The 22,594-nt window shown below is 39.8% G+C and overlaps 1 protein-coding gene across 11 annotated transcripts in view; it reads left to right on the top strand.

Annotated features, from left to right (window-relative positions):
• Nucleotides 1–22,594, top strand: part of EED (embryonic ectoderm development) — a 195,138-nt gene that overhangs the window by 152,556 nt on the left and 19,988 nt on the right. For 7 of the 11 annotated variants that reach the window (XM_045483735.1, XM_045483740.1, XM_045483737.1 and 4 more), the window contains 3 exons: nucleotides 16,918–17,070; nucleotides 19,303–19,395; nucleotides 22,511–22,576. In XM_045483735.1, coding sequence (XP_045339691.1) covers nucleotides 16,918–17,070; nucleotides 19,303–19,395; nucleotides 22,511–22,576 — 312 coding nt within the window. Of the gene's footprint in view, nucleotides 1–9,625; nucleotides 12,198–16,917; nucleotides 17,071–19,302; nucleotides 19,396–22,510; nucleotides 22,577–22,594 lie in introns of those variants that run through there. The other 4 variants (XM_045483743.1, XM_045483741.1, XM_045483733.1 and 1 more) reach the window with 3 other exon arrangements.

The raw sequence follows: 22,594 nt of genomic DNA, 5'->3' as shown, positions 1-22,594 counted from the left end.
AACAGGAATATTTTCTCTTTTAAAATGTTTTGTCCATCATTTAGTGAGCAGACCTTTTAAGGCAGTTAGAAATACTCATTTGGCTTACCTCTGTCTTCCCTTACCAGACTATAAGTTACCAGAGGAGAGGCATGATGTTTTAATTACTTCTGACTCTCCAGCACCTAGAAAAGGCCTGGCACACAGCAGGTGCTTAAAGCAAATGTTTACTGAGGGGCGCCTGAGTGGCTCAGTCGGTTGAGCCTCCAACATCGGCTCAGGTTATGATGTCAAGTTTCGAGTTGGAGCCCCGTGTGAGTTGAAGCCCCATGGGAGTTTGAGCTCTGAGGGAGTTTGAGCCCCCCACCAGGGTCACTGCTGTTAGCATGGGGCCTGCTTCGGATCCTCTGTCCCCTCTCTCTGTCCCTCCCGCTGCTCCTGCTCTTTCTTAAAAAAAAAAAAAAAAAATTTTTTTTTTTAAAATAAAGAAAATGTTTACTGAATGAAATGAATAGATAAATTGCTAGAAACTATTTATAAGACATTTCTGCTTTTATCATCTAGACCAGTGGTTCTCAAAGTGTGGTTCCTGAATTGGCAGCGTGGGCATCACCTTGAGTTTGTTAGAAATGCACAGGGAGAGACCCCAACCCAACCTCAAGTATCAGAGTCTCTGGGGATGGGACTCCACTGTGATTTAACAAACTATCCAGATGATACTTATGTCTGTTACACTTTGAGAACTGCTGATCTACACAGTATTTTTCTTTAAAAGTTAACACCATTTTATAAATCTCAAAAACATGCTGAGCACAAGAAACCAGAGACAAGAGAGCACAAACTGAATCATTCCATTTATATGAAGTTGTAGAATAGGCAAAACTACTCTAAGGTGAAAAAACCAGAATAGTGGTTGCCTGGGGTTCTGGGAGGTTTGAATAGAAAGAGGCATAAGGGAACTTTCTGAAGTATTGTGAAGTTCTATCTATGTCTTAATTGGATATGGATTATAGGAGTGTATGCCTAGGTCAAAATTCATCAAACTATATACTCAAGCTATTTACTAAAACTCATCAAACTCATACAGTGCACTGTATATAAATGAAATACCAACAAAAAATTAAATAAAGTATTGCCATTTTAATTCCTTCTGTATAAGTCTTATCAGGAGGAGACTTTTTTTGCATAGCAATCTTAAGATGGTCTACAAGGTCCTGTGTGATCTGATCTCCTACCTACATTTCTAGACTTAACTGTTAACTCTGCTCCTGTCACTTTTTCAGTATTTCACCAGCAATGACCTTTTAGTTCCTCAAAGTCATATAGTCCTATCCTGCCCTAGGGCCTTTGCACATGCTGCTACCACTCCCTAGAACGTGTCTCTTTCTTCCCTTTCACCTGTTTAACTCCCATTCTTCTTTCAGTTCTCATTCTTCTGTCTGTTACTCAGAGAAACCTTCTCAAATGTCACTATATGTGTCCATGGAACCTTTTGTAGGGCTGCTGTGTACATTCGTGCAGGTAGTTCATCTGAACAAGGGTTCTCAGCTGAGATGGTAGTAGATGAAATTTGTGCTCCGCTCACAAAGACTTGCACATGGAGCAGGGCTATTTCAACCTGGAAAAAGGTCTGCCTTTTTCTAATTCATTAAAGGCATAGTTGCTTGCTAAGCTATGCCTACTCTGGGCTGTTTCCATCTAGGGGGACACCTTTTAAAAAATAGCACACAGATACTATGCGAGTTAGCAGCACCACTGACCCTGTACTTCCTCTTCATAGTACTTACCACAGTTGTCATTTTACAATTTTTTGTGTGATTATTTGGTTAATTTTTGTTTCTCCCACTATACAGTAAACTCTATGACAGTAGGAAAGTGTCTGTTTTTACTTATTATCAAGTATTCCCAATACCTAGAATAGTGACTGACACGTAGTGGGTAATTAGTAAATGTCTATTAAATGCATGAGACATTTTGGGGGCAGGGGGTTTAGATAATGTTTATTTTTCATTTTTCATTATATACTTATTTAAATTACAAAGTAATACAGGCTTATTATAAGAAATTCAAACAACAGAGAAGTGTATAAAGAAAAAAATGGGGCACCTGGGTGGCTCGGTCAGTTGAGCATCCAAATCTTGATTTCAGGTCATGATCTCAGGGTCCTGGATTGAGCCCCATTTTGGGCTCCACACTGAGTGTGGAGCCTGCTTGAGATCCTCTCTCTCCCTCTGCCCTTCTCCCCCACTTGAGCTCTCTCTCTCTAAAAAGAATTTTTTTTAAAAAAAGAAAAAATTAAACTCTTTCCCCATCAGTTCCATTTTTCAGATACAACCACTGTTAATGTTTGACATGCCTTCTTTAGATTTTCTTCTAAGCATATATAATCAAATTCATTCTTTTTTTTTCTTATGTTTTAAGTGAAAATGCAACCACACTCTACTCATTGTTCTGTGACTTGCTTTTTTCACATCTTCAGGAATAGTTGGATTTTTTTAACATCATTTTTTAAACTGGAAAAACAGTAAAGTTATTTTTGTTTGGGTGGATAAAAATGCATCATTCAGGAGAGAACAAAATGCATGTGTGATCTGAATGGCCCAGTGAAGAGACACACAGGATAGCAACTTCCTATGTGCAGGTCACCATAATGGCCAATACAGTTGAGGACCCAGACATGCCCAGTCACCTCAGGAAATTGATGTGTCCTGTACTCCCTAAATCCTCAAACCCAAAGAAGGACTGCTAGAGCTCAGCCTGGGCTAAGAAGGCCCAGACACTGGGCTGCAGGCTGTCCCCCGAGAGATGACTTCCCTGTGCTGGGACAGTGTCCCAGAGGGCAGCTTCCATGGGGTCAAACAGGACAAGGCCAAGAAAGGTTACCCCACTGCTATTTGGGAGGCTGCCTGATGCATGCCACCAACCACCCTTCTCCTTGGCTTGCTACAATCCTTCATGAAAAGCACCCAAGTTCCCCTTTTTTTTCCTCCTCTGGTTCTTTCGATTGTCATATTCATGGAGAAGGTCCTCTGTGGGGGGTCAGAAATGCTTCCGGAGCCTCATCAGAACACTGCAGGAAGGGGTGGGCCAGTATCCTTGCCCCTGAGTCCTGGAAAGAAGCCAGATAACAAATCTGTCACTGTGTCTGTCCTGCAAGGCAAGACAACAGGTCTGGCTGGGAAGACCCATGCCCCGGGGACCCAGAGCAGAGCTGTGCCTGGCTTAGAAGAGCTACTTTTTTCCTACAGAGAGAACTGTAAGGAAACTGAGTGAGAAAGTAGAATCCCTTACTCTGGCAGATCACTGCACAATATTCAAAGCTGTCCCAGTAACTGCACCAAACAGCATACCCTGAGGTGGTGACTTGGGGCCTGGGGCTGCTTCCACAGGCTCCCTGCCCTCTAAGAACTTCTTTGAAACATTCAGTCATGGTTATCCTTTGGGCTTTTCTTTTCTGAAAATAAAACCCACACGTTATGTGGAAAATTGTAAAATGACAAGAAGGTACCAAAAAAATGTCAATGACTCATAACCCCATTATCGTAAGATGGCTCCTGAGTATCTTCATGTATCTCTTCCGTTGTCTATGTGGTTGTGTACATACTGTTAATAGGATTAGGGCCCCAGTCTATACAGTGTTGTAATATGCTTCTTTCATTTTTCTAGGAAGTCATTTTCCTGTTTGTTCTTTATTTGTTTGCAGTGTGCTTTTTAAATGATGACATAAATAATATTAAACAATCCCATGTATTACTCCACATATTGTACTAGGGGCATAACATATGTTATGAAGTAGGTATTACTATTACCTCATTGCAGAGATGAAATAACCAAGTCTTGGAGATGTTCAGTATTTGTTTTTTAAGTTTATTTATTTATTTTGAGAGAGACAGAGACAGTGCAAGTCGGGGAGGGGCAGAAATAGAGGGAGAGAGAGAGAATCCCAACCAGGCTCCAAGCTGCCAGTGCAGAGCCTGACATGGAGCTTGAACTCATGAAACTGTGAGATCATGACCTGAGCCAAAACCAAGAGTCGGTCACTTAACTGACTGAGCCAACCAGGCACCCCAGAGATGTTCAGTTTTGACCCCAGGTCCCATGGTCCTGCAGGCCCCACAAGGCAACCTGCCTCTTGGGCTCTTGCTCCCATCCACTCTCTTCTACAGCCTTCTTTAGCGAACACTCCTAGCTCTGCTTTGCTCTGCTTTGTTTACCAGAGGCCTTTACTGCCCCCTTCAGGGAGCATCCCTGAAATGCAGGTGCTAGAGACAAAGGAGCCACATTCTGCTGGAAGAGCCAATGAGTGAGGACTGCACAAGACACCAGAGATGAGAAAACTAGTCTGAGGGTGAATTATCCTGGTTTCATGCCTGTATCGAATAAACCTTTTCTACTAAGAAGCTCACAGCATTTCATGCAGTTCTCTGCATAAGACACAGACCCATGGAAGCTAAAAAATTTGCCTCAAATCCTGCAGCAGCTCAGCAGGAGATGCATTTACCACTGCCTCAACAAACTTCTGGGTACTGGGATCCCTCTGTCATGGGCTGGGGCCCAGGCCACAGCTAAGGCAATTCATTTCACCTAGCCTCTGGGTATGTCACAGAGATTTAAAGATGGCCACCTCACCCTTGGGTAGTTATTCAGAAGTGGAAAACTCTGGGGGTGCCTGGGTGGCTCAGTTGGTTAAGCGTCCAACTATTGGTTTCAGCTCAGGACATGATCACAAGGTCCATGAGTTCCAGCCCCATGTCCTGAGATGTCTAAGTCAGAGGTCAGCAGACTTTTTTAGTGAAAGACCAGTTGTCAAGTATTTCAAGCTTTGAGGGCCATATAGGTTCTGTCAGCTCTGCTGTTGTAACACAATAGAAGCCATAGATAATATGCAACAAGCATGGCTGTGTTCCAATAAAATTTTATTTACAAAAAAAAATAAATGTTTATTTACAAACATTTGGTCTGCAAGTAGGGTTAAGAACGCAGAAGGGCCAGAGGCACCTGGGTGGCTCAGTTGGTTGAGCGTCTGACTTTGGCTCAGGTCATGATCTCGCAGTTCTTGAGTTCAAGCCCTGCATCGGGCTCTGTGCTGACAGCTCAGAGGCTGGAGCCTGTTTCAGATTCTGTGTCTCCCTCTCTCTCTGCCCCTTCCCGCTCATGCTCTGTCTCTCTGCCTCTCAAAAATGAATAAACATTAACAAAAAAAAATTTTTTTTTAAGAACGTGGAAGGGCCAAAAAGAGAAAGGAGAGGGAGGGAAGGATCCCTTCGGAGGGCAAGTGGGGAAATCCCTCACCTTTTGGGGCAAGGGTGGTCCAGCTGGTTCTCTCTGGGGCTTCAGATCATCAAGGAGTAACCTTGGCTGGAGGACATCAGTTCTCCAGGGAATACCACAATTGGTCCACCAAGGGAAAGTCTGGAGAAATTCCTGGAGAATCCGGGGAGAGCCTCGGGCCAGCAAAATCTCCCCAACAAATGCAGGGTCCACCAAATGTGGGGCGACCCAATTGGGTGGAGGCCAGTGGTGTAGAATGTGAAAGAATTCACCCAAGGCAGAACAAAGGAGATGGAAGTTTATTGAATACACTGCAAGGGAGCAGCGGGCAGGACAGCAAAGGAGAGACTGTCTGGCAGGGGGCAGTGGTGGGGGGCTCTAGTTAAGGGGGCGAGGTGAGGAGATATGGGAATGTATGGAATTTTCCTTTTTAACAAAGTTTTTATTTTAGAGAGAGAGCATGCACAAGCCAGGTAGAGGGCAGAAGGAGAAGGAGAGAGAGAGAATCTTAGGCAGGCTTCACGCTCAGCACGGAGCCCAACACAGGGCTTGATCCCAGGACACTTGCAATCATGACCTGAGCAGAAATCAAGAGTTAGGTGCTCGGCCAACTGACCCACCCAAGGTGCCCCAGAATTTTTCCTTTTTTCACACCTGTGCCTGGATGTAACTAACTCTTTGGTCAGCTAGGGCTTATGGATATTTTGAGGTAGGTCACCTAATGGGCCTGTTTGTATTCAGTCTGGTGGTTGCTATGGGCCCTTCTACCATACTCGGGTTTCCATTGCTCAAGCCGGTTGTCTAAAAGCAGCCTCTACAGGCTGTACTTTTCCAACCTTTGCTTTTAGGGTTTAAGTCTGCCCTAAAAACACCTAGATTTAAATATTGGACAGATTATAATTTACAGGCAAATCACTTAAGTTTTAGAGCATAAGCTCATTTCTGAGGGGTTGACCTGTTTTTCTTCAGTGGCATAGGAACACAACCCTTCAACGATTAATCTAAAATCTTGGGCAAGTGCAGAAAAATCAGAGGATGTTTTGCCTTATATTGTAGTTGCTCAGTATTAGTAACAGATGAAAGGGAAATATTTTACAGATCCATAACAACCAGAAAAGAGGATCAATCAGACTGAGGGAAAGAAAACATTAGGAGAATCAAAAAGTGTATGAGGAAGAAAAATGATATTAATATAACCAGGCAGCTACATTTGGCTTCAGTTAGCCAACTGACGCAATGGGCAGCTTATCCAAACCAGGAAACAAGAGAAGTTGACAGCTCTCATTGGTAAGGATAGGGCATCTCCTTTCAGAAAACTTTAATTGAAGCAAAGATATTAAGATCACATACATTTTGGAGAATGCCAGGTAAGCTGTTGATGAGAAGTTGAATTGCAGTCTAGGAATATCTCACATCTGGGGACATGCTCTGTGCTCCTCATTCCAACTTCCTGACTTCCTTTGTTCCCCTGCGAAGCTGGGATGATGAGGAAACAAAACGCCATCTACCTTCTGGATATGGGAGGAGAGCCCTGCTGTGTGCTGTTGGGCAAAGGTATGCAGAGGTGTTAGCAAACACCCCCCAAGAGAGAAGTGGGGTCCCCTCCCTCAGCTGGAGAGCTTCAGAAGAGGCAGGCTGGGAACAGAATTATACTGAGTCAAGATCCCAAGGATTAGAGTGGCAGGGCTGACAAGAATCCATGACTGATGGCTATACTCCAGCACCAGCACCTTCTTGGGAAGAACCACTCTCAAAATGCAGGCAGAAAGTCTGCATGAGACATCTATATATTTTTTTCAATATTTATTTTTGAGAGTGCATAAGCGGGAGAGAGGCAGAGAGTGAGGGACAGAGGAACCAAAGTAGGCTGTGCTCTGACAGGCTGACAGCAGCGAGCCCAATGTGGGGCTTGAACTCACGAACTGCTTGATCATGACCTGAGCCAAAGTCAGATGCTCAACCAGCTGAGCCACCCAGGTGCCCCTGCATGAGACTTTTAAAAAAATTTTTTAAATATTTATTTATTTTTGAGAGAGAGAGAGAGAGAATGAGTGGGAGAGGGGCAGAGAGAGAGGGAGACAGAATCCAAAGCAGGCTTCAGGATCTGAGCTGTCAGCACAGAGCCCGACACGGGGCTCAAACCCACGAACTGTAAGATCGTGACCTGAGCTAAAGTCAGTTGCTTTACTGACTGAACCACCCCAGGAGCCCCTGCATGAGATATTTTTTAATGCTGGAAGCATATTCGGCTTTTTGAAGGCAGGGACTGTGTCTTATTTTCCCTTTTTAGCCGCCTCCCCCCCCCCCCCCCCCCCCGCCCATATAATTACCTTAATGCTTTGCACATAAATGGCATTCAGTAAATTCCTCCTGATTGATTTTAAAATGTTCAAAGAAGCCATATGATGTTCTGTTCATAGAAAACTGGATCTGCAAGGCTATGATTACAGAGTGCATGAGTGATGATGAACAGCTGCTATTTATGAAGCAGAAGAGACAAAAAAATGTTGAATGAATGAGAAATAGACTTCAATTGAAATGGGAAGGATTTAATTTAGCTTTTGAAACTCATTTCCTGAGTTGAAGCTTACATGATACTATAAAACAATAGGAAGGGAGGCTGTAAAGTTTCTTTTCTTTATAAATAAATGATCTTTATAAGTTTTTCAAGATGGATCAACCACTTATTTGAAGTCTAACGGGTATTTCTGTGTAGTGTTCCCCAAAGTCTAATATGAAATAGATTTTTTTTTTAAGTAGGGTTTTTGGTGTATAGGGGATAATTTTAAAGAAAAGTTACAAAGATAGTATTGAGACTTCCTGTATACCCTTCACTCGGTTTCCCTCATTTTTAACACTTATATTACCATGGCACATTTGTCAAAATTTAAAAAACTAAAATATGTCTGTAACCATTAACTGAACTCCAGACTTCATTTGGATTCCCTTGTTTCTCCAGTTATGTTTTCTTTCTGTCTCAAGTTAGGTAGCTTTCTTTGATAGTGTATAGAAGATTATGTGGTCTAAAGACCAAGCACCTGAGTAGAATTACATAAATCTAGAGCTGCCTGGGTTTATCACCTTGAGGCAAAAGCGCTTTGGCTTTCCAACCAATCAGACCTAAATATGATCCTTAGCTTTGCCATTTTGTTTAAAAAAATTTTTTATAAATATTTATTTATTTTTGAGAGAGAAAGAGCGCAAGTGGGGAAGGGGCAGAGAGAAACACACACACACACACACACACACACACACACACACACACACACAGAATTTGAAGCAGGCTCCAGGGTCTGAGCTGTCAGCACAGAGCCCAACACTGGGCCTGAAATCACAGACCTCAAGATCATGACCTGAGCCTTAGTCGGATGCTTAACCAGTTGAGCAAATGGGGCACCCCAGCTTTGCCATGTTGAAGAGCTGTGTGTCTTTGGGCAAATTGTTTAATTACACTAAATCATAGTTTCCACATTTGTAAAACTGTGGGTGGTAAGACTTAAACTGTAATGGTTTCTGAAATTCCTCACAGTAATTTGGTGTTGAAAATTTATTATTAATAGGTAATTAGTCTTTTGTGTTTATTAAATTAATGCCATAGAGACAGCACTCCAAATAAGACACCTATGATATTTTATATGTGTTAGATCAGTGACAGACTCTCCTCTTGACCAAATTGTAGTGTGGCTCCTCTGGGCCCTCTTCTCAATAGGCCTTATCCTTGGGTCCTGTCTTTGGTGTCTCTAGTCCAGTTGTAGCAAGAATCCTAAATCAGTTTAGAGAGAATCCCCACCCTTGATAGCTGATCAAATTCTTATTCCCCACTCTGGATATCTGATCATCCTGGCAAGTCAGTTTACAAAGAATCCTCCTACCCTGGATGTTTCCTCTTACTAAGTTTCTGTCCATCCCCCACCCACCCACAGGGGAGGAAACGTTCCCTCTACCCTCCTGGGTTGGATAGCTGAGTCTAGGAAATAAACTGACAACAGACAGATTAACAGGAGAAAAGGTATACATGTTTATTAACTTTTAATACAACATGCACAGGGCATCACAGGGGGAAAAAAGCGAATACCCCCAAAAGCAGTGAGATTTGAGTTTATACCATCTCCATAGGGGAAGGAGTTGGGAGATGTATGTCACACAGGGAAAAGTAAATGATTTTTTGGAAAGATGAATAGGTCATTAGAATATATGGGAGCTATGATAGTTTGTGACAATGTCTGTCTGGGTGTGGTGTGACTTCTAGTCTTTTCTGTGATAAGTCAGTCTTCTCTGGTTGATGAAACTCCTGGGGAGGGGATTTATAACAGTTGAGCTCCTTTTGGAGGATCTGTCTTCAGGCAGATAAGAAGAGTTTAGAGGAAGCCTTTTTTTTTTCAAGTGCATTTAGCTCAAAATCACCAATATACCAAAGCAGCATATTGTGGATGGCAAGTCCTAAACTCCTTCACCTCCAACTCTGCTCCTTGATTATAAGTCCTCACTTGTCCTTGCTGTGTTTCAGAGTTGAGCCCTATCTCTTTCCTATTGCAACAGTCTTGACACCTATTACAATAATCCTGAATAAAGTTCACTACTATTTTAATGAGTGTCAAAATGATTTTTTAACATCAATAATGAGCTTTAACTAATTTCCATTTATTATCCCTGACCCATAAAAAATTAAAATAATTAAAATATCCTTGCAAGTTGTAATAAAACTCTTTAAAAGTATTTTTGCTTTGTTACAGAGAACATGCATGCTTAGAGGCATTTTCCTTCCATATATGTCCTTTATTCAAATGTTCAGCAACTTTCCTCATTTTATGATCAGAATTTGACTCCCACTTCCCAGCTCCTACTGATCCCAGACACATAGAGTAATTTGGATTGGAAATGTTTTAGTTGATTAGTCTTTAACTGTAGAGCAAAGTTTCACAATCTTTTCAACAGACAGGGGAAGTTTGTCTCTGCCCATGAAAATGTCATACCAAAGCACATCTTACTTTCTCAGTGGCTGACTCCATACAAGTGTCATCTCTTTCTCACCAACTGAGAAGTAATTAGTAGTGCCTGGGACATTAGAAGAATTCAGCAAGTGACTGCAATTACTATTATTATTAAGACATGAACTTTAATTTTTTTCAGCTTATTTTTCCTAACTCTTCACTGCAAAAACCTTATTCTGCCCTTTGCCTTACCTTACCTTCCTTTTTATCATTCTTAACTCCGTTCCCAAAAGGAGAAATGACTTTGCAAGCTGCAGATAATGAAACTGATATTCTCTCTTAAGGAATCATGCAAAAATAATTCAAGTACACAAGAATTTTATGGATGGGGCACTCTATTCAGGTTATCCACTGGATGATGTAATGAGTTGTAAGAGAGAAAAAAAATATGTATTATTAAGTAGGTGCTCAAGAAGTGTCAGGTCCCTTCCAATTTCCTCAGTTTTATAGATGAGGGCAATGAGGCCCAGAAAGAGAAGTAGTCACAACTAAGAGCTACCAAAAAGGGGGCTGAGGGTCTGGCTTTTATTTCTTGTCTTGGCCCTCCTTTTCCTGATTTGATTACGTGACTTAATGAACCATCTAACAAATCCACAAGGTTCGCCAATGTATATGACACATGTCAAGAGCCCAGATATACTAACACTTATTGGAAACAAACATTTTGGTCAAGTATACCAGTTATGTTGCCTTTCCCTAAAATTTTATCTGGTATGTCTCCAAATTTTGTCTGTTAAGTATCACAGCCTTATACATAGTTGGAGATAACTACTTATTTTCAGACCTTCACAATTTTTTTTAACAGTTAAAAAGAGCCCTTTAGGCTATAACTCATTGGAGTCTAGAATCATAATTACAGGATATTCCTAAATTAAACGATACCCAATGTTGGTACCAATTGGGTGAGAAGAATCACTGATTGAAATAAATATTCATCATATTAAATATTCATCAAGACTTTAGGACGCATCCAGACACTATGACTTTGTCGTTCTTCGAAATCCATCCCGGACTATAGGAACCCGGTGGAAGACTACCTGGTTCAGCAAACAAGATTTCGAAAAGGAGGGGCCCGAGTAGGCGGGTCTGGACAACCCAGCGCGAGAATACGCCCCAGCGCATGCGCACCTCTTAGCGGGTAACTTCCATTTGTTAGATGGGGGAGACAAGTGAGAGGCTCTCTACAGTTTTCCAACTCCTAATGACAACCAAAAGCTAGAGCTTCAACAGTTCCATGAATAACGTGAGAGAATTGTCCTCCGAAGTCAAGATTAAGGACGCTTGGCATATGCCACTAAAGCAAGAGGTGACTTCTCGTATCTTCCCCCATCCCCTGGAACATTGGTGGTCTAGTCCATTCCACAGACTTTCGAGTCCTTGCAGCGGGTCGGGGATCGAAGGATTGGGCCGATTGCGGCTGAAACGTCTTTGGAAGGAGGAAGGGGGTGAGGGGGCATCCCTTTGAGTTCCGCTCCTCCTTTTTCGAGGCGGCAGTAGGGAAAGGGGACGTACGAAATACTGCTCTCGAAAGCTAACGGATCTTCACCTCTCCGTGCAAACTGCCGGGAGGGCGGCGGGAAAAGGGCAAGACGGGAGCAGGGAAAGGGAAAGAGCCAGGAAGCTGCGCGGGAGGGCGCGCACGCGCGCCCCTTTTTCAGCAGTGTGGCGGGGTCGCACGCACGCCCGCCTCGGCGGCTGGGCGCGGTTTGCGACAGTGGGGGGAGCGGTGGAGGTGGCGGCGGCAGTGGCAACTTTGCGGCAGGCTCCGGCCGGGCTTGCTTGACGGCGGTGTGGCGGAGGCCCCGCCCTAGGCGGCAGGAACCTGGAGGGAGGCGGAGGAATATGTCCGAGAGGGAAGTGTCGACAGCGCCGGCGGGAACAGACATGCCTGCGGCCAAGAAGCAGAAGCTGAGCAGCGACGAGAACAGCAACCCCGACCTCTCTGGAGACGAGAATGTGAGTGCAGCCCAGAGCAGTGTGGACGGAACTCTGGAATGAAAGTTTTAAATTCTTTTTAAACTGTCGGTGCGGGGGCGGGCGGGCTGCTTTGGGGGGGGGGGGGAGGGAGAGGTGTCACCCGCAGGAAAACGCGGGCGTGGAGGAGAAAATCGAACTTGTCTCTATGGGGATTTTGAGCAGGGGCCGAGAGCAAGCAGAAACTTGGCGAAGGAGAGTGGTTTAAGAGAGCGTGGTGGGAGGAGGGTCTGAAGGGGTCTGCTCTGAGATCCTTTTGCGTGGTTGGGCAGTGTTTGGGCCTTCGGGAGATTTGGGGAGAGTGCGGATCTGAGATTCCAGTAGTTTAAAAGGCAAGTTAGAGTTTTTTCTGAGAAAGTTGGAAGGAGGAGCCAGAGTGTGTTAGTGACTTTTTAAGAGGAGTTTGGGGATTGTGTCACTTTTTTGACCCTTACATGCTGTTCAGGATGGGAAGAGTAGATAGATCTTCGTTTTAAGGGGTTTGGGTGACTCTTCTAAAGGTGGGATTTTATGTCTACTTCTGTCTTGTGAATGGGAATGGGGTGTGCCTGACAGGCGGCTTTTCTTCCGGAGGAGCAGAATTGAGAGGGTCGTGTTCTGAGTCGGAGAGGGAAATCACCGTTGAAGTTCTAAGAGTCGATTACTGTTCTGAAAATTTTTACTAAAATAAAGGGAACGACCTGGAAGATTTTAGGTAACAGTGGTAAAGGCAGATGTTTTTAGGTGTGGGCCAGTGGCTTCGCAAGTGCAAGGTATTTTGGAATTAGACTTTTTTTTAAGCTCTGAAAGGGATCTCCATAATCGTCTAGTGTTTAGGTAAGTCGCCAGTAATAACTAAAGTGACATTAATTTTAAGTTTATATCCAATACGATCAGCAAAATGCCTTGACAATTCAAAGGTATTACTGCATAGTGTGAACCTTCTTTTCATAATACATGGCAATAGAATCTGAATATATTTTTTAAATCTTTAAAGTGTTATAGGAGCGTGATGTAAATTCTTCATTTTCTCGTCCTTTTAGCTAGTTTTAGGAATAAACGCTATGATACACACCCCGTTCCTAAATTCTACATCATTACATCACCGACTGAAGGATATGTATGGCATGGGGTCATTACCGAAAGTTTCACTCGAGATGGGAAAGAATTATTTTTGCAGATAGAAGAAAGATGTTTGGGGAATTGTTAGTTCCAACCTAAAGTTTCTAGAAAGTTTAGGTGTTGAATGTTACCTCAAATCTTTTTCCTGTTTGTGCTTCTCAGTCTTATATATTACTTTCTAACATCGTTGACCTTCTTCATTCTAGTCCTTGGAACCTGTTTTATTTCTGCTTTTTAAAAAGTGTTTTCTGGGCAGATTAGGTTAGGAGTACAGATTGGATCCACATGTTAAAATTTCCAAATCTACTCCTTACTGGGTGCTTGACCTTGAGCAAGGTACTTGGTCTGGTTTCATCAGTTTCTTAGAAATGGGATTAATAATGGCCTTTACCTCAAGGAGTATTTGTGAGGACTAAAAGAGGTAATACAGGTAAAGTGATGAAAAGAGTGCCTGCCCCATAAGTACTATACAAGTGTTAGTTACTGTGAAGACTTAATGCTTCTGGCCCTTGCGCATACTAATCAAGTAGAACTGTAATGAAAATGCCAATAATCTAGACTGAGGAAAACTTCAGGGAACAAAATAAATTGCAGGTTTTTGTTTTTGTTTTGTTTTTGGTAGACCCTTAAGGAGGATATATTCTTTGCATTCTAAAGCTGCTTAGAACCAAACAATGGAGTAAGCCTTTGTTTTGGTTCCCTGATTTGGGTAGGGACTTTAAACCTTTTTTGTGCGTTGGAACACTTCAATGAATCCTGGGTAGTCTTCTTAGAACAACATTTTAAATGTATAAAATACAATATATAAGATTATGAACAAAATAATAAAATTATGAAATACCTTAAAAATATTTTCAAAACAAAGTTAAGATTTTTTTCATAAATATAGTCCTTTAATATAAAGTGTTTAAAGAAAGTGCTTCTTTATTAGCACATTAAGTAACTAGATCTGGAAAGGTGTCTGGTAGTAATGATGGGCATAGGCAACTTTTTGAGATCTGCAACTACTAGCATATGATATAAAAATACTTGATTTCCACTGATGAGAAAGTCACAGCTACAGCAGTATGTTACCTTCATTTAATAGAAGAAAGTGCTAAATTTCAGTTAAAGATGGTGAACATTAAGCGGGTTTGTTTTGCCATTTAGGTTCAGACACCCTCTGAATTCCACCCAAGGACCTCAGATGTAGGACATAAGTTAGGGGGAAGCAATAAGGAAAAGCAGTAGAGAACTCTGTAGAAAAATTAGTTCAGAAAAAGCTAACAGGGGCTGTGGTCTTAACTCTTTGGAAACCAAATAGCGAAGAGAAGGCCAAAAGGAAGTGAGGAAAGAATGTGGTGTTTTTGAGTTGGAGTTAAGGTAACCTGAGCAAATACTACTGTGAATGTGAATCAGAGAATTGAAAGGACATATTTTAAGTATATATTGTATATGCCATTTTATTGAATTTTTAAAGGTCTTATGACTGCAGAGTATGTAACTTTTAGAAGAGTACTAATGGTTGCCTAGCAGAGGGCTAAATCTGGAGACTTACCCTTTGCTTAAGCAACCTGTGGCAAGATTAAGGGACAAATTCCTATCCCTGTTTTCTTGTTGGGCAAATGAAGATGGTAGTGCCATATCATCATTCTGTACTTTGAGGAGGGGCCAAAGGGGAAATCATCCTATACACAGATACTCAGCAAAGGTTTGATTGTAATTTAAAGATAAAATTAAAGCGTTGCGACTTGCATTTCCATTTGATTCCTTTGTGATTTTCCTTTGGGAGGAGGTGGGTAAGTTAAGTGGTTAGTTAAAAAAACAAAACAGGGTTTTGTGTGGTTTCTTGATTAGCGGTTGAAATTCGGGCCAGAATGTAAAGAAGCTGGTGAATAAATGTCAGTTTTATAATTTCATTTCTCCAGTGTTAAAAGACAGTTTCCATAAAAACGGTAAGTGAAACATAATTTTCATTTTACTCATATGAGAGAACTGGGCAAATGTGAGTCAGACAGTATACATTAAAGGAATGTAGAGGTGAAATTGCAAATGGAGACAAAAGTTTTTTTCCAGAGTAGAAGGGAAGATATTTTGAGCCTTTACCTTTGGAGACAGAATTTACAGGAGTGTAAGTTAGTTACCCACAATATAAAATGAGTTGTGAGGTTTAAAGGCAATGAAGAGGGCTAGAATATGATAACCTGGAAAGGTGCTATAGATAATGCATAGTTTTCCACTGAAAAACGGTTACTTTCTACACTAGATGTTAACTCTGAAACTGTGAAGAGGGGGAGAAATAGAGATATAAACCATGATTTCAGCCTGGGAACTGAACTTAAAAGTTTACATTTTTTATCTGATGATATTTACATTAAAATTAAAATTCCAAATATTGAGCACCTGTTATGTACCATCTATCTAGTCTTTTCATCCAATTCAGTATATTCCAGAATAATTAGTGTATTTTTTAAAAAGGTAGGAACCATTTGAAGTTTTGAAGACTACCCCCAAGAACAATTGTATAAAACCATACTGTTTTTAGGTGAGTTTGTATGGTATGAATTTTTTATATGCTTTTTGACACTCCAGTTAATTTTTACCCTTTTGTAAATATAACACCAGGTTTAGGAAGCAATCATTTAGAAATAGCCCCTAAGGCAGTGTTTCCTAGACTTGTTCTAATAGATGTTAACAGGCACTCTGCAAAAACAGCCTTTCTATGGAATGAATTTAGGAGCTGTTGCCCTAAGGCAATAGGTTTAAATAAATCTCTTTATTCCAAAGAACATACTGGAATATGTAATCAAAGGAGGTAGTTAAATCTTAGATTAGAGGGCCATGAATGTATTTTGTGCACTGGAGATAGGGTATAAATTAAGTGAATTTTCATGGTTTCCTGCAGTCATTTCTACATTCGGAATGATTTTACTTTAATTATAGAGAGTTTCTGGAGTTCTATATAAGTATCATTATTACATAAGCGCTGTGAGGCAAATGTCACTTGTAAATAGCACAGAATATGTAGGATTTTATAAAGATTCTAAATGGTTTGTGTTATAATTAAGCGGAATTTGAATAACAGGATTTTCAAAAACTACATCTAAAATAAGAGGTATCAATACTCCATCATCCTCAAAGGGCTACCAACCCCCGTGCTCCAAACAGAGCAGCGGTCAAATAAATTATGAAGACATGTAACATGTAGTTCAGTCAGATTTAGGAGTCACAGCTTGTTTTGAATCCCAGCAACCCTAGTAGCAAGAGACCTCTTAGGATCTCAAAACAACACTTTCTTATCTAACAGTACCTTCTGTGAAGAGCTGTAAAGATGAAATGAGCCAGTGTATTAATGTGGCTGGCACAGACCAATGCTTTGTTATTTAAAGGCAGTATTATTCTCATTATTCTGATTAGCTTTTTTGTTTAGATTGTTGCTGAAATCCACAAATCCTAAAGCGTAGCTAGTTTCCTTTATATCCTTATTTGGAGACAGGAATAAATTTTTGCATTTCTTACAGAATTTATTAATCACTGCTTTTAGGTCAATGAGCAGCTACCCTGTCATTTGCTGCTACAGTATTGCTGTTTCACGTAATTTTTCCCAATTTACTGCTTACAGGATGATGCTGTCAGTATAGAAAGTGGTACAAACACTGAACGCCCTGATACACCTACAAATACACCAAATGCTCCTGGAAGGAAAAGTTGGGGGAAGGGAAAATGGAAGTCAAAGAAATGCAAATATTCTTTCAAGTGTGTAAATAGTCTCAAGGTATGTGCTGAAAGACAGATCCTGTGGACTGAATGCTAGGCTTCAGAATTATTTCTCAGTGATAAACATTTTGTGCTCAAGGTACTTTGTCAAGTTTAAAATTAGAGTGCTGTGAAGGGTTTTTTTTTTGTAGCGTAGACCGCATAGTTATTACAGTCCATTTGTTTAGCTTTTTTTGTTTTGTTTTAATTTAAATGGGTAATACCTAGTACTGCATACAGGGTTTTCTTTATTGTTTGTATTAAGATAAAAGATTTTGGGATATGTTATTCTTCACATTTTGTTAAAACTTTAAAAACATAAAGCCATTTCCTGATACCTGTTACTAAAAAGAACTGAATGTGACCCATTAACTTTCAGCACAAATTGAAACATGTTTTTCTGCAGGTTTTAAATATTTAATTCTTATCATTTGTCTTATTTGAAATTGTTTTCAAAGGAAAATGTGTAAATTAACTTTTTTGAATATTCAGTATTTGGGGAAAACAAGGTTTTGGAGTTATTTAAATTGCTGCTTCCTCAAAAGCATTTTTAGTTATAAAAAGGATTGATATTTATTTAAAATGTTTTCCTTTACATATTATTCTTTTTCTCTTTTTTAAATTTGGGAGTATTTTTCCTACACTGACAAAAATATACATTGTATTATCTTTTACGTATGTAAGTTAGAATCTTTCTAAATATAAGAATATATTTTTAGGTAAAGTATTGGGAAAGCATAAGAAGTTATGTCTCTAGGGAAATTATTTTCTTGTCGGTGTAGCAATATACATGGCTCAGTGTGTCAAATTATATTCTCTTAGAAGGAGAGAAATTAATATACTTTTTAAAAAAGCAAAGTGTCCATTAATAGTTTTGTGTTAATATTTAATTATCTTAACCCATTTAATTATCTTAACCCAGATAATATATCTGGAAGGTGTTGGTTTTGACTTTTTAAATAATTTGATTAAATATTTCAGAAGCCTAAAGCTGTGGCTTTTCAAAGGATGAGAAATGAAAGTTGTTAACACTTTAAAAGCGAGTGTGAAAGTTAATGTTCAGTGCCAGGAGATTGCCAGTAAAATTCTAAGGCTGAAAAATAATTTTTGTGAACAAAAGTGAATACTGTTGACCCTTGAACAACTTAGAGATTGGGATGCTGTCACCCCTGCCCCCGTGCAGTTGAGAATCCAAGTTTAACTTTTGACTCCCCAAAAACCTAACCACTAATAATCCCTTGCTGACCAGAAGCCAATAACATACTTCACCAATAACATTGGTTATTGGTTGATCTTACCAATAACATAAAGTCGATTAACATGTATTTTGTATGTTATATGCTGCATTCTTACAGTAAAAATAAGCTAGAGAAAAGAAAATGTTACTAAGAAAATCACAAGGGGGGCATCTGGGTGGCTCAGTTGGTTAAGCGTCCGACTTCAGCTCAGGTCATGATCTCGCTGTTCATGAGCTCAAGCCCCACATGTCGAGCCCCAGACAGTTCACGAGTCTGAGCTGTCAGCACAGAGCCTGGAGCCTACTTCTGATTTTGTCTGTCTCCCTCTGTGCCCCTTCCCGTCTTGTGCTTTGTCTCTCTCTCTCTCAAAAATAAATTAAAACATTAAAAATACATAAAATAAAAATAAAATCTTAAAAAAAAAAAGAAAATCACAAGGAAGAGAAAATACGTTTACAGTACTGTAATTATCCAAAAAATCCGTGTTTAAGTGGACCTGTGTTGTTCAAGGGTTAACTGTATGTTTTTTGTGCGCCTCCTTATAGCTTCCTAGTAACTGAAGTTACAGTCTATTGTCACCCCTGGTCCCCAGTGTTCCAGTATTCTTGTTCATGATAAAACTCCATGGGATATTTTTCTTTTAGGACCCAAAATCAAGATTATTTAAGGTTGTTTCTATAGGAATAATAGAAAGTTTAGTGAGTGTTAGAGAAGCTATATTAACTCTTAGTGTATTTGTTCATCTCCTATTTCAGAAACATAAATTACGTCCTAAGAGATTAAATGCATCTACAATAATTAACCCAGTTTAATTTTGATTCAGAAGAATATGATTGAGTTTAAGTAAATAGAAGGCAAATCGTGTTAATTCATAGTTGAGTGCTTGTTACCTGACCTCTGACTTAAATAGTAGCCTACATTTTTGGAGGGGGGAGGGGTTATAAGGGAAAACGGTCAGTTCACCATTCTTTTGTTTCTAAATTATAGTAATTTTTCTTATGATTATTTTACAGGAAGATCATAATCAACCATTGTTTGGAGTACAATTTAACTGGCACAGTAAAGAAGGAGATCCGTTAGTGTTTGCAACTGTAGGAAGCAACAGAGTGAGTGTTCAGGGGTCTGCTTGGCATTTGACTTGATTATTAGACTCTGGTATTATTATAATATTAAAGTGTGATGATTTTGAAGTAAATTTGGCATAGCTGGTTTGATGGTATTTATGTAAAAGTGAAGCGTTTTAGCGATTGTCAAAACTAGCTAAAATTGTTAAAACTAGTATTCATGACTGAAAATCCATCTTTATTTCATGTATTCCCAATTGTTCATGAAACAGGTTTCTGTTTATATTTTGTCTTCATAAATATTTTGTTTTGCATGGCTGAAAGAATTGACTTCTGTTTTTGGAAGTGATTTAACTAGTTTATCATTTAAGATACAAAGTCTGTAGTTTTCTTTTTTTAATATTTTTTTTAATGTTTACTTATTTTTGAGAGAGAGAGAGAGAGAGACAGTGCAAGCGGGAGAGGGGCAGAGAGAGAGGGAGACAGAATCTGAAGCAGGCTCCAGGCTTTGAGCTGTCAGCACAGAGCTCAACAGGGGTTCGAACTGACAACCATGAGATCATAACCTGAGCTGAAGTCGCAGGCGGGAGGCTTAACTGACTGAGCCACCCACATGCCCCCAAGGTCTGTAGTTTCTTAAAAATAAACTTAATTAGTGGCTCTCTGTAAACACAAAGCATATATCCAGTAGATTTGTATAATAGTTATTGAAAGTATTTTAACGATTTTCAATAAACATCTGTGTTAGATTTGTTTTTATTTAAGGAAGCCAAAAGTATCTTGAACTGAAAGAAGTGTATGGAAGAAGCATGCTGGCACATTTTAACAGAAACCATTATTTAACTTTTCAGTTAGACCAGGGATTCAACTGGTGGATAGCAATTTATTATTCTATTTAACTCTAAATAAATGGAGAACAGGAAGATTCCTTAGTGCTTTCCAGGGAGTCTCTGGAGTTATTAAATTGAAATCACCTCAAGGAAAAATTGTCCTCTTAACTTTGTATTAGCTAACATTCTGGGTATCCATTAATACTGTACTAGGAGTTAATGAGGAATAATGTAGAAATTTATTGTTGTATTTGGAAAAAGAAAAATGGAGGAAATAGACGAATTGGATATAGGTTGATAACAAATATAAGTCACTTCCTCTGCCTTTAGCCCAAGAGGTGAAGAGGAGTGAATCAGAGAGATGTTTTATACTTTGTTACTTTGAGTAAAAAAAAATGTTACGGTTCTTTAGTAATTGTGCTAAGCTTCTTAGGCAATAAAAGAACATGATTTAATGCACACTGTTTTCTGTATTTGTTTTTTGTTAGTGTTGGTATTCTGTTCTCAAAGTTAACTTTATAACCAGGGACTGTCATCTCCATATTTTTGAAATGTCAGCATATTTCCAAATCACAGGAACACATATGCATCTATTCTGGGCTAGATCATTTTCTTCTAGATACCTATTTTCTAAAAAGTAAAATTTGACTTTAGGTAATTTCCTGGAAAACTTCCTTTAAGGAAGGTCTAATTACATTTAAGGCTCTGGTGCTTTACTAGGTTGTTGAAATTCTGAAAATTTGAAACTCGGCTACTACAGTTGATAACATGGGACAGCAGGGTTTTTTTTGGTGTTTAGCCAAATGTAGTCTGTGATATGTAGCCTGCCTATAGTTGTCTGGTTCCTAAGTTCTTTGAAAAAAAAAATTTGTGGGGAAAGTGATGTTTCAAGAAAAGATTAAGGTTATTTTTCCTAGTTGGGAGCATACTGCATTGATTAATTTGAATCTACTTTAAGTAAGACATCACTGTAAACCTAAGATTATACTTCACTAACTTGGCCATGATAATACGAGAATTAGTATAATTTGTGCTCCAGTATGCTATTTTAAATATTCCATACATTCTAACAAAAAGTATCCCTGTTATCATTTAAAATGACATTGAAGGGAATGCACCTGGGTGGCTCAGTTTCTTGAGCTCAGCACTGACAGCATGGGAGCCTGCTTGGGATTTTGTCTCTCCCTCTCTTTCAGCCCCTCTCCCACTCACAATTAATCTCTCTCTCACTCAAAATAAACACTTAAAAAAATGACATTGAAGGCCATTACAAAGTATATTGAATTATAAAAAGTTCTGTTTGGACTTCTTTTAAAAAAAAATTACCTTCTGGGATATAACCTAGTTTAGCAGTCATATAAGGAATTTTTTTTATACTATTAATGTAGAGCTTTTATTAACTTAATAGTGATAGGTGATTGTTAGAGTTACTATATTTTTAAAAAATTTTTTAACGTTTATTTATTTTTGGGAGAGTGCGCACATGTGTGCACAGTGGAGAGGGGCAGAGAGAGAGAGAGACGCAGAATTGAAAGCAGGCTCCAGGCTCTGAGCTGCCAGCACAGAGCCCAACGCAGGGACTACAAGATCATGACCTGAGCTGAAGCTGGACACTTAACCGACTGACCCACCCAGGCGACGCTAGTTCTTATTTCTATTGAAATTATTAAGTTACTGCTAACACAACTATAAACTATAAAAAATGGAAAGAAATTTATTACAGTTAAATTGTATATTATGCAGATAGTATTAATTTTAGAATATATGGCAAATAAAAAGGACTCCCATACATCAGAAAGTTAGGGGCCCCTGGATGGCTCAGTTGGTTAAGTGTCTGACTTGGGCTCAGGTCATGATCTCACAATGGGGGGTCTGAGCCTTGTATCAGACTCCCAGCTGTCAGCACAGAGCCCACCTTGGATCTTCTGTCTACCCCTCCCTACTTGTGCTCTCACTTTCTCTCTCTCTCAAAAATAAGTAAAAGATATTTTTAATTTTTTTTTAATGTTTACTTATTTTTGATAGAAAGACAGCATGAGTGGGGGAGGGGCAGAGAGAGAGGGAGACACAGAATCAAGCAGGCTCCACGCTCTGAGCTGTCAGCACAGAGCCTGGTGTGGGGCTCGAACTCGTGAACCGTGAGATCGTGACCTGACCCAAAGTAAGACGCTTAACAAACAGCCGCTCAGGCGCCCCTAAAGAAGTTATTTTAAAGCAATAGTTTCTATAGTGTCTCTAAGACACATTTGTGACTAAGATGTTTCACAGGTGAAGAGAGTATGTTTTTGTATTTGAAATGAAATTTACCGTATTTTTGTTCTTATTAGGTTACCTTATATGAATGTCACTCACAAGGAGAAATCCGGTTGTTGCAATCTTATGTGGATGCTGACGTATCCTTTCCTGGGTTT

This window comes from Leopardus geoffroyi, chromosome D1, assembly GCF_018350155.1.
Source record: "Leopardus geoffroyi isolate Oge1 chromosome D1, O.geoffroyi_Oge1_pat1.0, whole genome shotgun sequence".
NCBI classification, from domain to species: Eukaryota; Metazoa; Chordata; class Mammalia; order Carnivora; family Felidae; genus Leopardus; species Leopardus geoffroyi.
Note: the sequence above shows the minus strand (reverse complement) of the source record. Positions and strands in the feature narration are given on the sequence as shown.